Below are 17,394 nucleotides of genomic sequence, written 5' to 3'. Positions count from 1 at the left end.
AAATAATCAGTGTACTAGTGTTGCTAATTTCCACACATTATCGTTTATGCGCTGTGAAGTTTTAGCAGTAAAAATGTCTGTGAAAATGTGCATGATAATTTCAGTTCTATTGAATTTCAGTTCAATATGTGTTGGCTGAAATGGCAGTGTGAACCACACCATGCCTACTCCACTCTAGGCCACTCCACTCTAATCTACTCCACTCTGTGACACTCTAGTCCACTCACCGCCACTCAACTCTATAGCTCTTTACTCCACTGTCTGCCACTCCGCTCTCCACCACTCCACTCCACTCCACAACACTTTACTCCACTCTACACACTCCACTCTACTCCACTCTAGGTCACTCCACTCTATCCCACTCCACTATACAACACTATACACCACTAAACAACACTATACACCACTCCACTCTATGACACTTGACGCGTCTGTACTCCACTGTACAACACACTACTTCACTTCTACTCTATGGCACTCTACTCCACTCTGCACCTGTCCACTCTATGACGTGCCTCTCTACTCCACAGCACCTTGCTCAACTCTACGCCACTCCACTCTACTTTATGCCAATCTACGCCACTCTACTCCACTCTATGCTGCTCCATATATGTCACTCCACGCCACTCCATGCGACTCCACTCTATGACATTCCACTCTGTGCCACTTTACTGCACTCTGTGGAAATCCACTCTATGCCACTCCACTCTTCACCACTCCATTGTACTTCACTCTATGCCACTATATGCCAGTCCATTCTACAACGCTCTACTGCACTCCATTCTATGCCGCTATACTCCATGCCACTCAGTTCTATGACGCTTTGCTCCACTCTACACCACTTTATTCCACTGTGTGACGCTTCACTCTACACCACTTCACTCTAGACCACTCCACGGCATGACACTCCACGGCATGACACTCTACACATCTCAGTTCTATGCCACTCAACTCCACAACACTCTACTACATTTTTCTCTATGCCACTCCACTCTGACACTCCAATCTATGACACTCCATTTTACACCACTCCACTCTACGCCACTCCATGGCACGCACCTTTACTTCACATTGGGACACTCCACTCTGCGACACTCTACTCCCCTCGATGCGACTCCACTCTCTGTCACTCCATGTCACTCCACTCTCTATCTACTCCACTCTGCGCAACTCCACTCCACACCACTTTACTCCACTCTCCACCACTCCCCTCCCGGCCACTCCACTCTACAACACTCAACTCCACTCCACTTTACAGCACTCCACTCTGTGCCACTCCACTCTGTCACTCTACTCCACACCTCTCTGTGCCACTCCACTCTATGACACTTTACTCTATGACACTCCACTCTAAACTACTCTAAACCACTCCATGTCACGCCACTTTACACTACTCTACACCACTCCACTCTGTGTCACTCTGTCAATCCACTATGTACCACTCCACTCTATAACACTTTGCTCCACTGTACGCCACATCCGTTTTCCCCACTCAACTCTGCAATATTCTATGTCACCCCACTCTACAACACTCTCCTCCTCTATACCACTCCACTTTATGACACTATTCCACTCTATGTCACTCCACTCCACTCTACTCCATTCCAATCTATGACACTCTTCTCCACTCTATGCTACTCCATGCCACTTTGAGACTCTACGCCACTCCATGCCATTCCACTCTACTTCACTCTTAGTCATGTCACTCTACGCCAATCCACTTTATAACACACCACCCCCTTCCATGCCACTCCACTCCATGCCACACTGGTGTACAACATGGATAAAAACACATTGGCAAAGCCAATAGTTCTCACATAAATGGCATTTATTGGCTTTCTCCGTAATAGTTGACCTTCAGATGCCCTCTGTGTAATGGTTGACCTTCAGATGTCCTCTGTGTAATAGTTAACCTGCAGATGCCCACTGTGTAATGGTTGACCTTCAGATGCCCTCTGTGTAATGGTTGACCTTCAGATGCCCACTGTGTAATGGTTGACCTTCAGATGCCCTCTGTGTAATGGTTGACCTTCAGATGCCCTCTGTGTAATGGTTGACCTTCAGATGCCATCTGTGTAATGGTTGACCTTCAGATGTCCTCTGTGTAATAGTTAACCTGCAGATGCCCACTGTGTAATGGTTGACCTTCAGATGCCATCTGTGTAATGGTCGACCTTCAGATGTCCTCTGTGTAATAGTTAACCTTCAGATGCCATCTGTGTAATGGTTGACCTTCAGATGTCCTCTGTGTAATAGTTAACCTGCAGATGCCCACTGTGTAATGGTTGACCTTCAGATGCCATCTGTGTAATGGTTGACCTTCAGATGTCCTCTGTGTAATAGTTAACCTTCAGATGCCATCTGTGTAATGGTTGACCTTCAGATGTCCTCTGTGTAATAGTTAACCTGCAGATGCCCACTGTGTAATGGTTGACCTTCAGATGCCATCTGTGTAATGGTTGACCTTCAGATGTCCTCTGTGTAATAGTTAACCTTCAGATGCCATCTGTGTAATGGTTGACCTTCAGATGTCCTCTGTGTAATAGTTAACCTGCAGATGCCCACTGTGTAATAGTTAACCTGCAGATGCCCACTGTGTAATGGTTGACCTTCAGATGCCCTCTGTGTTATGGTTGACCTTCATATGCCCTCTGTGTAATGATTGATCTTCATTTGCCCTCTGCATAACGGTTGACATTCTGAATCCCTCTGTGTGCAGCACACTTGTATGCAGCTCACTTGCGTGCTAGGCCTCACCATGCCCACTTCACATCTTCAGACTGCTTGATGTCAGCTGTTCATGCTCTGGCACACAGCATTCGCAACATCTCTTGGCCTCCACACTCCCAATAGATTCTCCTCTCTTTCTACAGCTAACCTCCTCAAAGGGCAGTCCTTATTTTCTGCAAGTCCAGCTTCTGATTGGCTGCCTGCTCACCATATTTGTTGTTTCTTCTCCCACCTCTAGGATGGATCCATCCTGCAGACGGTGGTCACCGGGCTCGGCTCCATCATCTCTTCCTCCTGGATCCCAGAGGTGGGAGTCTCTGTCTGCTGTGGAAGATCAAAGGTGATTGATAGCCAATGGGCTAATGGATTTTAAAATATTGGCAGATAGTGCATGCTCATTGGATATGTCTGTAATAGTTTTGTGTTTAAAATCAATAAATAGCAGTGAAAATGTCTGGAGCTCCTGGTGTGAGGATAGATACATAGCTTTATCCTTAAGGTTTATTTGTAATTTAGCAACAAAAATACACAAAACTGCCAGGGTATGTGTATAGTACACCAGGCAGGGTAAGGAACAGGTCATCTGTGCAAACACAGGCATACTCTACAGGACAAGGTACATGTGCAGTGACACACACGCTATATAAGACATGGCAACTGTACAGTGACACACATTGTGCACAGCATGAGTGTTACAGCATAAGTGGGACCCAAGACAGAGCTCCCATGCCATGACACGTATCCTGTAAAGCATTCATGCCGCCCCTACTGTACAATACAGGGCACCTATGCAGTTACACCATCCCATAGAGCATAGTATAATCAATGCTGTTTGAAACCATGCACCTTCGATCCCCTGTCCTATAGAGAACAGGGGATCCAGGTGGCCACACTCATATTGTACAGGACAGGGCACATGTGCAGCGACACACTTTCAGGATAGGAGTCATACTGTACAGGACAGAGCACCCGTACATTGTCATCAAATACTGCTTAGGACAGGTCACCTGCACAGTGTGCAGCAACACAGGCCATCTATAGGAATGGAAACCTATAAAAGGACACACATAGGCGGTCATTCTGACCGCGGCGGTCGCCGGTCGCCGCCCGCCAAGCGGTTCCCGCCGAAAGACCTCTCTGCGGTCAAAAGACCGCGGCGGCCATTCCGGCTTTCCCGCTGGGCCGGCGGGCGACCGCCAGAAGACCGCCGGCCGGCCCAGCGGGAAAGCCCCTTCAACAATGAAGCCGGCTCGGAATGGAGCCGGCGGAGTTGCAGGGGTGCGCGAAAATCTTTGTGGGGCCCTGTTAGGGGGCCCCTGCACTGCCCATGCCAGTGGCATGGGCAGAGCATGGGCCCCCAGGGGCCCCACGGCACCCGTTCCCGCCATCCTGGTGGTAGGCTGGCGGGAAGGGGGTCGGAATCCCCATGGCGGTGCTGCAAGCAGCGCCGCCATGGCGGATTCCCTGGGCCAGCGGGAAACCGGCGGGAAACCGCCGGCTCCCCTTTTCTGACCGCGGCTTTTCCGCCGCGGTCAGAATCGCCCAGGAAGCACCACCAGCCTGTTGGCGGTGCTTCCGCTGCCCTCCGCCCTGGCGGTCATGGACCGCCAGGGTCGGAATGACCCCCATAATGTACAGGACACCAGTACAGTGACACATACTGAATAGGACAGGACATGAGTGCAGTAACACAAGTTCACTCCTGTGTTTGCATCCACAGTCTACATAAGCTCACACTGAGTCTTGTTTTTTCTCTCCTGCCCTCCTGTGTCTCCAGGATATCTTGGTGATTGGTTGTACCCCAAGCTGGGTTTCACAGAACCACATCCTGGCCTCCTGTCGCAAAGTCCTACGAACCCAAGGCATTGTGGGGTTGCACAAGGCCCCCTGCTTGAGAGTCTTCCTGGAACGCCTCCCCATGCTGATACAGGCACAGTATTCACATGAGAAGGTGAGTTGCCTGTCTGTCCTGGTGTGGCAGTATCACACTTGGAGCCAGACTTTGGCTTGTGTTGTGTTTGAGATCTTAGAACACTGAATGAATAAAAAGTTAGTTGCATCATGCATGGTCAGTTACTGCATTGTTTCTGATTTAGACCAGTACAAGTCACAAGCATCATCAAAACTTTCATCTTTCACTAAACAGATTGCCGCACTGGCAGTCGGCAAAGGCAATCTTGTCCTTTTAGGTACTCTGAACCTGTGTTTGGAGGCAGTCCTTGTTAGGGCGCTGAATTTCGTAAACAATTTGTTGGAGCTTTTGAACCTTGAGTCAACAGTACCCTTTTCAGATATGATCTTTACTTAGTTCACTGTGTCCCAACAATCAAGCCATTCCATAAGTGTGTTCTGAGCACAGTGGTCCTTTACGATTCCCTGCTAATCAACCTCCTGGCCAAGGACCGGCTGCCATTTCCAGAGGATGAAAGTAGAAGAGCAGTTAGCTGGACTCTGTGGTTTCAGCTCTCCCAGATTAATTGGGCTCACCAACTCAGTCCAAAACTCTCATTCTCTTTCCCATAGGCCATTCCAACACCAGTCTTACCGTGGCCTTGAATACCACACTGCCGTCTTAGGAGAAACAACCTGTGGTTCTAAACTAAAGTAAGACATCTTAAAGGAACAGTTTGTAGACCCGAGAAGAGATGAAAAAGTGACTGCTCCCATACACAAGAGAATGCTAACTCCTTCCAAGCCACCTTTTGGGAAAATAAACTTCTACAACAGATTAGAATAGCGTTCAACATCGAAAGAGCTTTAGTCCCCAAGGGCGGTGGGGACAAGCTCAGTCCCTTCACAACAACCTGTGTGATAACACTGTTTTAGAAAAAAATCCTCAAACTAGGAGATGATAAAGAATAATCCTGCATCCCCAACCAGAACATCGGCTAAAATGCCGCTAGAAGACCTAGTGAGGAGTTAATCTGGAAACATTCATTCCTCTGAAAAGAGGACAAAGACCGCCATGTCATGAGAGGAAACCGCCATGTCTTGAAAGAATTCCTGTGCACGCCATAGGATGCCATTTTCCCTGCATGTTATCTTCCAGTCACATAGCACCTTTAACCTGCCACACACACATGATCCATAGAACATATACTGATGGTTGGTGAAGTCAGGACCCCAGTGACAGGCGACTGTACAGACTTCACAGCAGCCAGTCAGTAGGCCCGCTACCTACAGGGGTGTAGCTCAAAGTACCTTCACACCTGAACAAAGATCAAATACCACCAATTATCCAGTGTCTATGTATCTCTGGCAGTAAATGGGAGTGGGGGCCTCTCTCTGGGTGGGTGATAAGGGGGAGGGAAAACTGAAGGACAAACCTTGCCAGAGATGGCTGTTGATAGGTGACCAGGGGATGAGGCTGTTGTAGCAGAAGCCTAAAATTATTTTTCTGGCCAGTTTTTCGAGCAAGTAGAATTAGGTCGGATGTTCCCCCATTTGAGAAAGGCGAGTGCAAAAACACTGGGCTACTTGTGAGTCTCAGTAGGCTGTTATGTATGGAAAAAAGGACCCCACTACACAGTAGTAACTTATGATAAATGAGCAGCTGTGTCATTTTCTTAGTGAAGGAGACTTGAGATATCATAACTTGACTGTATTACGGCAAGTGTGTGTTACAGGTACCACTGGCAGATGGTGCAGCTATGATAACAATGTTTGGCTGTCAGACTCCTTCAGAATACATTAATATTTGTGGTTTTCTCTTTCTTGCCTCATGCATCTTTCCTGCTTTCTCCACAGCCCCTGGTGTCCCAAGGCGATCAGCTCCTTCACAGCCCTTTCTTGCAGAGCCTGGTTTCCTTAGCAGTGGGGCTTGGTCTGGACGAGCTCATTTGTAGACCGCCAGTACCACCTCATCACGTTGGCACTGCAGTACAAGCAGCCTCCACAGACTGGGCCTGGCTGAACAACTTCTCCATCACTGTCAAGTGCATGGAAGCCCTAGCAAAACGGAGCACCTTCCCAGAATGCTTCAGCCCTGGTAACCTAGAGGAGGTCCCCGAGGCGGCAACAGTTGCTGCACTGGTAAGACCTGGCTTTCTTCTGTACCTACTGTATGTATTACTAGGAGTGAAGTTTGTGGTAGCCCTAGCTATGTTCTGTAGCACCCTATATGCATGACTACGGGCCTCATTACAACCCTGGCAGTCAAAGTTACAGTCACTTGTCGCTTTTTCCACAGTTTTGGTAACTCTTCTTCAAATACCTCACTTGCAGGATTTGCCTCTCTGATCTTCTCAATTTTCTCCTGTTCTAATGCCCGTTTATCAACCCTTGATTTTGCCCTGGCCATCCTTACCAGGACCGTACCCCCTACAACCTTTCCTCAGCCGTCTGTCCCTTTGTGCTTTGTCTGCTTTGTCTGTTTATCCTTTTCACAGTGCTTTCCCCTTTCTTGTGAGGAGAGCAGCCTGCTTTCCACCACCAATCCACCAACAATTTTACCGCCGCTGGGCCAGCGGAAAAGTCACATCAACATTGCTGCCGGCTCGTAATAGAGCGGGTGGCAATGCTGATGTGCAGCGGGTGCAGTAGCACCCATCGTGCATTTCACTGCCTGAAATTCGGGCAGTGAAATGCGCGACAAGGCTATGCCTGGGGGCCCCTGCACTGCCCATGCCAAGTGCATGGGCAGTGCAGGGGCCCTCAGGGGCACCCCAAGTCCCCCTTACCGCCAGCCTTTCCATGGCGGTGTTTACCGCCGTGGCCAGGCTGGCGGTCGGGGACTCATAATCCCCAGGGCAGCAGTGCTTGCGGAAGCCTGGCGGTATAGTGTAGGGGCCGGCGGTATGGCCGTGGCATAATAGCTCGCAGAACACCGCCAGCCCGTTGCCGGTGTTACTGCCAGCTTACCGCCAGCCGCCAGGGTCATCATGAGGCCATAAGACTCTTATTCTTTTTAAAATTCATAACTTGACTTGTGTATGTTCGATTTTTGTCGTTTTGGTCGTGTTTTGTTTAGATAAATATTATCTATTTTTCTAAACCTGTTTTGTGTCATTTTGTAGTGGTTCCACTGGGTTACTGTGTGTGTTGGTACAAATACTCTACACATCGCTTCTGAAGTTAAGCCTGCCTGCTCGTGCCAAGCTACCAAGGGGTGAGTGGGGGTTAACTGAGGATGATTCTTCTTTACCCTGACTAGGGTGAGGGTCCTTGCTTGGACAGGGGATATATTGACTGCCAACCAAAGACCCCATTTCCAACATTAACTTATAAAGTCTACACACTAAATACACTAAGAAATTGCAAAAAGGAAGATAAGGCTATGGAGGAAATCTGGTTTCAGGACGTAGAAATGCAAATAGGACAGACCATCACCAACTGCCTACGATGCCAGGTAGTGGGAAAACCAGACCTACATGGGGCAATCTAGTTCAAAGATCCCTCCTCTCTTCCATGGATCCGACTGAGCACCAATTCTGCAAATCTACCAAACAACCAACACCTCTTAGATGTAGTAGGTGACTACAGTTGATAACAAGAAGTGGAAGTGGTGCAGACCACTAGAGCAACAGAAGTTATTCCGAAACCTGAAAACATTTTTGCAAAGCATGGCCTTCCACAGGAAGTCAAGACAGACAATGAGCCTCCTGTTTCAGGGTCAAGACATAACCAACTACTTCATCTACCTGAACATCAAACACCAGAAGATTATGGCCAGTGGGCCACAAGCCAGTGGTAAGGCAGAAAGATTTATGAGAACTTTGAACAAGATGCTCTGACTAGGTCAGTTTAAGAACAAACATGCTGAGTGGACCTACAAGTTTCTTCATGACTACAGATATATCCCTATGCTTCTACGCACAATCTGCAGCCAATCCCTGATATTCCAGAAACCGATGACTGAAGACATCTAGAATCAACAACGGAGAGAAAATGAAGCTAATCAACCAGAAGCGGAAAGAGAGACATCAATGAGGTGTCTCCATTCTGATGCTAAATTGACAGCAAAGCAGCAAGTCTAAGTCACGTTTATACTCTAAGCAAATTACCTTCATAGAAGTCAGTAGGACAATGATGACCACCACCCAAGAGATGAAAAAATGATTAGATTAAGGAGATATGGCCGCTATTATACTTGTGGATTTCAGGGCAGCCTTTGATACAGTCAAGCACCATATTATTCTACACAGGGTCCGCAAGGCCGGGGTCACAGGTAATTTACTGGGTTGGCTCAGGTCCTTCTTGACTGACAGATCTTTTCATGTATTTGATGAGTCCTGTTCCTCTGATATCCTCCTGGTCGCGTGTGGCATGCATAGGGTTCATCTCTTAGCCTCACACTGTTTAATGTGGATCTGCAACCACTGCCGGACAATATAACCACCTTTGGGATGGCCATAGTCTCTTATACAGATGACACTCAGCTGGTTCTCTCTCTCACTCCAGACTCAAGTTCTTCTGCGGCCACCTTGGAACTGTGTCGGGAGAAAGACGCCAGCTGGATGAAGAACCTGTGCTGGGAGTATGGCTGGATAATACTTTTTCAACGGAAACTCAAGCCACCAAATTATCAGCCTGCTATTTTGAAATCCTGATAATGTTACGCAGGGTCCTGCCACTACTTCCCCAACCTGCGAAAAGGCTGGTAGTCCAGGCATTGATTCTATCTTGCTTGGAATTTGGCAACTCGCTTCGTCTAGGTGCTCCCAAGGCAGTTATTCAAAAACTACAAGTAGAGAAGGGTGCTGCAGCCCACATGTTGTTAGCAATACCCAAGTGTGAGTCAGCCAGGCAAGGGGTGGCAGACCTCCATTGGCTCCCTGTCACCCACAGAATCAAATTTAAAGGCCTTTGCATCGCACATAGAGCCCTTCACTCATATGGGCCTCCCATCCTACGCCAGCCTGTTGATCTCTACACCCCCAATAGGGCCTTAAGATCTGCTAACGCCTACTTGCTCACTGTCCCCATCATTAGAAGAGCTAGAAGTGGAGGTCAGTCCTTTAGTTTTATTGTGGCCAAACTCTGGAACTCCCTCCCTCTGACCATTCGACCTACGGACAATGAGCTTGGCTTTGGTAAACTACTAAAAATGTTGTTTATGAAATAAATGTTCACTGGGATCCCTCTTCTTGCAGTTGCAGTTGCTTGCCCTCTTTTCAATCAGTGTTGGGATGCTTCCATGTCACCATGCGCTCTATAAGTTAGAATTATCACTCGCAACGTCTCACAATTCAACCAAATTACACCTCAAGCTATCCATATGGAACTGTGCCAGTCACCAACGAACAAATAAATACCGCTCAACTCATAAAGTTGAAATGACAAGCTAACCTTGCCAGAAACCCATCTGCCAGCAGTGCTGGTAAGACCACTTCAACCTTCCGACACTGCCAGGACATTAAAGCCTCCTAACTCGTTGTGGCTTCACACCATGCCATCACATGAACTATGAAACTCAGGGCTATGATGCAAGCCTGCACCCTCCAAGTTTCATATCTGTTGTTCGTATCTAAACGTTGGAAGAGGTGTTACATCCACTGTGTTAAAAATCTCCCCCCACCCCCACTTTGGCATTGGTTATACGTGGTAGCTCCCAAGTATGGCATCACCTTCAACTATAAATGAAAAGGACACTCCTGCTCAGACAACGCGGGATGCACATACAAAATTACGATTTATCATGGTTGTAGTTATCTACTGAACGATAGCATATTTTATGCTTCAAACACTAAACCTACTCGACTCTATAGTGTCCTGGATATTGGGAATTGTCAGCATTCGTGGAATTTGCTCTATACTCGTACACTGGCCTTGAGAAAGTTATATTGACGAAACACGTGTCGGCTGTTGTGTCATTGGACTGGCTGTTGCTTTTATTGGATTGATTTTGTACTGGATGAATAAAATCCTCGTGACGTACTACATACTCATTTCGTGCTTCGAGTGACCCATCACATTAAGGGTTGGACCGTTTGAACTATTGTGGTGTGCCTTGGTACATATCTTTTGATATAAATGAAAAGGTGCTGTGCGCAGTACCTTACGTAGAGGGTTGTGGTCTTCATTGATGCATTCCTGAGGCCAGTCCACCAGAACCTGGCGCAGACAAGAGTGGAGGTAAAAACACACTGCAGAATAAAATGAGTTCCTTCATATGAACCTGGGAAAGTGTAAGAATAATCCCATGGCCACCAAGCAAACGTAGTTATTAGAAAAATGATAATACCAACAAGCTCTCCTTCCTAAAACCATCACATTTGAAATTGATTAACAAGTTCATGTCAACAGGGCGGAACGCCCTTTAAAGGGACCAATATCGTACAGCTTGTTTCATGCACTAGAACCATCATGCATTGTATTAAGGGAAGCGGACTGCCTCATGTTGTCAAGGAGCAGGAGTTTGATTTTAAACGACTCTCTTCCATTAACTCAGCTCAGTAACTAGTACATTAAATTGGTGGCCCAAAAAATTAGATACACAAATATATGCATGACAAACCTAGACACCCTCATTGTCATAACAGACAAATATTAAAAGTTTGGAAAGAAAATTAGATAGTTTAGTGACACTGATGAAACTGAGTCCTTCATAACTCAGAAATTATGAAAAGACAGTCAAAAAACTAATAATTTGAGATAGCAGAAAGCAAATTACTAAAGGCATAGGCCACCATATGGCTATGAGAAAAGATCCATAAACCCAACAAAGAATCTTATCATGTCAGCGCTTCAAGCTGTGTATTGTCAGAGAATATATTTTTCAGAGTCCCAGTGGTTATATATGTATGGAATTCATCAACGTAATGTCAAAAAAATCTTGGGGCTTTATTAACGCTCTAGAAGGGATGTTCCCTTCCATTTCAGGGAATGGAGTGGAACTGGCCCGTTGGGCATCACATATCAAACAATTGTACATGCAATGGACAAGTGCTGTTGTAACGAGTACAGATGATCTACCGGCTAAAGATTCTAGACTTAGCCTGACTCTGGATCACTGCTACCTACACCTATTGTTTACCAGGTTTGGCCAGTAGGAGCATCTCAGGCATATGGTCTTCCTACTTCACCATTTAAAGCAGATATGTCATTTTGGGAATCTTTGTTAATCCCTTTGAGTGAATCAATTTGTTGATACTACATTGTTCATGGATTCTTGGAAGGGGTTGATTTTACATCACCTCTACAAGAAAGGAGATTGCTCCAATCCCTCAACTTCTGCTGTCTAATAACTTCATTAAACATTGGTGCCAAAGTATTTGCATTAGAGTTATTAGAAGAGCTGTGGGCTGGAAATCCAATAATGGTATTGTCCCCTTTTACCAGACTGGATTCAGACCCCATCGTATTAAGGGAAGCGGACTTCCTCATGTTGTCAAGGAGCAGGAGTTTGATTTTAAATGACTCTTTACCATTAACTCAGCTCAGTAACTAGTATATTAAATTGGTGGTCCAATAAATTAGATACACAAATATGTGCATTACAAATATGCAGTGGAGGCAGCACGCTCTGGTTGACAGAAGCATGGCCCTAGCCAGGCAGAACCTACCACTCCCGTCAGGGGTGGGTAATTTCACTCACTGTCTGGTCTGCGCTCACCCTTGGGAAGCTTGGCACAGAGCAGCTAGGCTTATCACAGAGGCAATATGTAAACAATTGGCACAGCACTACCACACTACAAATATGTTGAGCGTCACAAAAGAGACTTCACACGAGGTGTATGTAAATAAAGTTTGTATTCAACAAGCACATTAGTTACCCCTACATGAACATCATGTAAATCAGGGCATACATCACATCTAGCAGTACTAGGCCCAATGTTAAAATGACATTAGCAGTATGTACACGTGAGGAAAAAGAATACTTTCCCTCCCAGCACCCTCATGCGGTGCCAAAACTTTGTCAGCACGAGACCCACCCTAACGATTATCCCAGTGCAATATCACACAACTATAAGGTGCATCCCGGTTAAGAACGATAGCAGCAATGTGTACATACAGAGAATTGCAGCACTTTTAAATAGCTCTGCGGCTTAGGCAGCACAGGTAAAATCCAATGTCAACCGTGATGATCCTCTAACAAAGAAACAATGTGTATAGCAATACCGCTGTGCGGTGTAGTCAATCACCAGCAGTCAATCCCGCTCACTCGCTCCGCAGCGCTACACAGTGCCACGGATATCATGTGGGACTTATTCAGGATCCCGGGGCAAAGGTGGCAGGGGGAAAGAAAGAAAATGGCTGATCAAGCAACAGTTAACAAATGGAGGTTTGTCCACCACTTAGGAAGTTCACTCAGGGGTCTCCGCACCGGGCCTTCCGGTGCGGGCCCTGATCTGCAAACCACAGGGGAGTCACTTTGGGACACACATTACAAAAATAGTTACTAATTCTGCATCTCACTGGAAGGGGGCACAATGCATGGGGCAGGATGACTTGAGTCACACCAGATGATTCCGATCAGCCTCGAAGAGTTACCAATATTCGGGCCTTCCCGGAATGAGGCAAAACGTCTGGTGTTCGATGACTAGGGTTGCACCGGACAATTCCGATAGCACGTGCAAGGTGACTAATTCTGCACCTCCCTGGAATCAGGCACAAGTCTGGTGCACGATTACTTGAGTTGCACCAGACAATTCTGACCACACACGACGAGTTCCAATCCCATACCTCCCAGGAATGAGCGACAATGTCCGGCGTACGATGGCTTGAGTCACATCTGACAATTCCGGACACACACAAAGAGTTCCAATCCCGTACCTCCCTGGAATGAGGCACAATATCTGATGCGCAATGACTTGAGTCACACACACAGAGGCACAAGTTCAGCGGTGCCGCATGAGGTAGAATGCAATACTGCTCCAGGCACGTCCCCATCTCCGAAAATCGCGACCAGTGATTCGGACACTGAACACAGTGAGTATGCAGTCGGGTGTTGCACAAGAGAAATGCAGCACACTCGGTGATTCCTCTCACTGCCAACATGCCACTTATGCGTGTTGTGATCCCACAATGAAGGGCCACGATCGGTGAATGCAGGCAGTAATGTGAAGACTCAGCACCAGGCAAACGTGGTCTCCAGGCACAATACTTAGTTCCAGGCTCGCACCACTGCTACCAGGTGAAGTCTATCAGACGATGTAGGCAGTTAAGAGGGCCCCGCCCTCCAGATCACATAGGTAGAAGATGTCTTTGATGTCCCTGAGGCCTCCACAAGAGTGCAGGGGGCAAGCCAACAAACCCTTGGAGAGCACAATTCAGAGTGCCCCGCAGCAGCAACCAGTTTGCCCAGGAGAGCCACGATGCAGGAAGGGTGCACAGTCGCTTCCTAGGACAGTAATTACTACTTGTACAGATTCTTCTGGCAGTGTGCACCACGTGGCCGTCCCACGCTCCTGCAAGTGTATCTCTACTGCAGTGTGACACCAGTAGTTATACTTGTAGGAGGCTGGCTTTGGTTTGTAGTGGGTACCAAAGATACTCACCCCTTATACCAGGTCCAGTTATCCCTTATTGGTGAAATGTTGTCAGTGTCTAGCAGCTAGGCTGTCTAGAGGTAGCTTGTAGCAGAGCAGCCAAGACTGACCTAGGAGACATGCAAAGCTCTTGCAATACCACTGTAGTCACACAGTACTCACACACGAAAGAAAATACTCAGTGTCACAAAAATAAAGGTACTTTATTTTGGTGAAACAAATGCCAAAAATACCTTAGAGACTATACTCCCTCAGGAGGTAAGTAATATACACAATATATACACTAGTATCCAAAAACAGGTAAATACAGTCAGAAAACAGTGCAAATAGTGAAAATCAGAATATGTTGCAATAGGTTGCAAAGGGCCTAGGGGGAACACAAACCATATACTAAAATAGTGGAATGCGAAAGTCGGTTTCCCACCTAGGCAAGTGTAGTGTGTAGAGAGGTGCGGGAGTGTAAGAAAACACCAAAGGTAAGTAAAAAACTCCACGCAAGAGACCAGGAAAACAGGAGTAAATCACAGTAAGTTTCTTGAAACACACAAGAAGTCATGATAGAAGATTATGCAAGAACCACAAGAGACGGCAAGACACCAGTGATGGATTCCTGGACCCGAAGACCTGTGGAAGAAGGGGACCAAGTCCAAGAAGCCCTGAAGAGTCCAGGGAGAACAGGAGCCCCTGCTATCCCAGATGAAGGTGCAAAAGAAGAACCACTGGTGAGAAGACAAAGATAGTTATGCACCCAAGAAGACGGATGCGGGTTCGTGGTCGGTGCAGATGATGTCCCATGCTGGATGGATGATTGCAGTCTGGTTTGCATCGCTGGATTCCGCCATCAAGCCTTCGCACACGCAAAGCTCGTGGTTAGCGGAAGATGGCACTGCCCAGGACCAGGAGTGGCCTGGTGGCCTCTACCCAAGAGGGAGAGACAGAGGGGGCTCTCAGCAACTCATAGGGCCCTCAGAAGACTAGGTATTGCTCACAGCAGTCCCACAGCACGGGGACAAAGAAGGTGCAAATGGAGGCCCACACAGCATAACATAAAGGGATCCCAGGCCGCCGAAGAACCAATCAGGAAGCTGTGCATCGCAGGATGGATGCTGGGGGCCCAAGCTGTGCTGTGCATGAAGAACTTCATGGAAGGTCACACACAAGCCTTGGCAACTGCAAGTCACGCGGTGCACAGGGGTACTCTCTTGCGTGAGGAAGCAAGTTCTTACCTCCACCAAAGTTGGACAGCTGGACGTTGGGACTGTCGGGGTCAAATTAGTCCACCACCTATGTTTCTGGATCCACACTCGTCGTCTGGAGAGCGTACCAACGCCACCAGTCGTCGCTACAGAGAGGTGCTTGCTGAAGCAGGGAAGTGACTCCGTCACTCCACTGGAGATTCCTTCGGTTCTTCTGGTGCAGGATGAAGACAGGCAGTCCTTGGAGGATGCATTACCTGGAAACTGTTGCAGTTGCTGGCAGGAGCTGAAGTTAAAATGCTGCAGAATTCGTCTTTGCTTTACCATTGTGAAGCTGGAGATAGGTATTGACCTATGTCCAGTGCACGTGTAAAATGGCGTCCCCCCACTCACGAAGTCTGGGAAAATGGTCCTGGACGACATGGGGGCACCTCTGCTGGTGCAGGGGTGCCCTGACATACAGGTACTTTGCACCCAGCCTTCAGGGTTGGAAGACCTGACCTATAGGTGACTTATAAGTGACCTGGTGCAGTGTAAATGGCTGTGAAAGGGTGCATGCACCATTTCACACATGCTGCAATGGCAGTCCTGTAGAAGCCTTTGCATGGCTCCCTATGGGTGGCAAAATTAATGCTGCAGCCCATAGGGATCTCCTGGAACCCAAATGCCCTGGGTACCTAAGTCCCATATACTAGGGACTTATAAGGGGTGACCAGTATGCCAATTTGGAGTGAAATACTGGGTTACGAGTATGTAGTGTCAATTTAGGAACAGAGAGAGCATGAGCACTGGGGTCCTGGTTAGCAGGACTTCAGTGACACAGTCAAGCATACTTTCAAAAACAGTGAAACATACTGACAAGCAATGTATAAACCATAAGCACTGGGGTCCTGACTAGAAGGATCCCAGTGACACAGTCAAAACACACTGACATCAGGCAGAAATTGGGGGTAACATGCCAGAAAGAAGGTACGTTCCTACAATACTGCAGTGTGCCTTTGAAGTTGGGGGAGGTTCAGAGGGTACCCCTTTGAACCACAGACGTCTCCCCTAAATTTCAGTCCTGTCTGCCACGGGGCTGTGGAATGTAGATCTTAAACTTTCATGGGGCCATGATCTGGCTCCAAGAGGCCAAGTGTCAAGAACCTCTCCATTCAGTCTATCCAGGCAGGCCCCAAAATAGCAGAGGTTTTGAGGAGCTTTTCCTTGCCTGAGGTGCTACGCGAAGAGGAATGAGCTTGTTTTTGAATGGCTGACCATTCTTTAGAGGTGAAGGGGCATTCTTTCTCCCAGCGCAGCTGTGCCAAAGATTTGACGTGGGCTGTGGAGCAATGAGAAAAGCATAAATGTCAGAGAGGAGATGCTTATGGTACGAAGCTATTCCTCAAATAGTAATAAATGGCGGCAAGGGTGGCAAGTGTGGGGGCGGATGGAGGGCTGAGTGACCCAGTGGCATATACCTAGGTACTGCCAGTGGGGAGTGGATGGGATGTTATAATGGTGCTGGATCTGAGTAAAGTCCAATAGACCCATTTGATCAAAGAAATCACCTATTCTTTTGCAGTTGGACTGTTGCCATTTTATGTAGCTGGACCTCTGGTATGCTTAGGGAAAGTGTGGATTTCCAATGATTGGGGTTTGTGTGGAGAAGAGAGTGGATAACTTTTTTGGGATTTGCATTCTGTCCCAGGTCCCCACTGTAGCTCTAAAAACCAGTGAGATATGTTCTCCCGATGGTCTGTGGTGTTTAGGCAGCCAAGGCACCTCCCAAATATGTACCCTGGCGACTGCCTGGTCAATGAAGCACCAGTGTTTCTCTGTGAGGGGCCTGTTCCATTCCTCTATGTACCGACGTTATGCAGCTTGGTAATAATGCGTGAGATGGGGGATCCCGAGGCCGCCCTCTGCCGGGGATAAGTATGCCTGTTTTTTGGCTATGCGTGCTTTCTTACCCATCCAAATGTAATCTTCTATAAGATTTTGTAGTTTGTTCAGAGCATGTGAAGGGGGTTGCAGAGGTAATGTCTGCAGGACATACG

At 47.5% G+C, this 17,394-nt stretch overlaps 1 protein-coding gene across 1 annotated transcript in view; it reads left to right on the top strand.

Annotated features, from left to right (window-relative positions):
- Positions 1–17,394, top strand: part of LOC138257190 (probable E3 ubiquitin-protein ligase HERC1) — an 805,868-nt gene that overhangs the window by 667,350 nt on the left and 121,124 nt on the right. Inside the window, exons 58-60 of the mRNA XM_069205891.1 lie at positions 2,969–3,070; positions 4,508–4,681; positions 6,478–6,762. Of these exons, the coding sequence (XP_069061992.1) occupies positions 2,969–3,070; positions 4,508–4,681; positions 6,478–6,762 (561 nt within the window). The remainder of the gene's footprint in view (positions 1–2,968; positions 3,071–4,507; positions 4,682–6,477; positions 6,763–17,394) is intronic.

Source organism: Pleurodeles waltl, chromosome 1_2 (genome assembly GCF_031143425.1).
Source record: "Pleurodeles waltl isolate 20211129_DDA chromosome 1_2, aPleWal1.hap1.20221129, whole genome shotgun sequence".
In the NCBI taxonomy this organism is placed as follows: domain Eukaryota; kingdom Metazoa; phylum Chordata; class Amphibia; order Caudata; family Salamandridae; genus Pleurodeles; species Pleurodeles waltl.
Note: the sequence above shows the minus strand (reverse complement) of the source record. Positions and strands in the feature narration are given on the sequence as shown.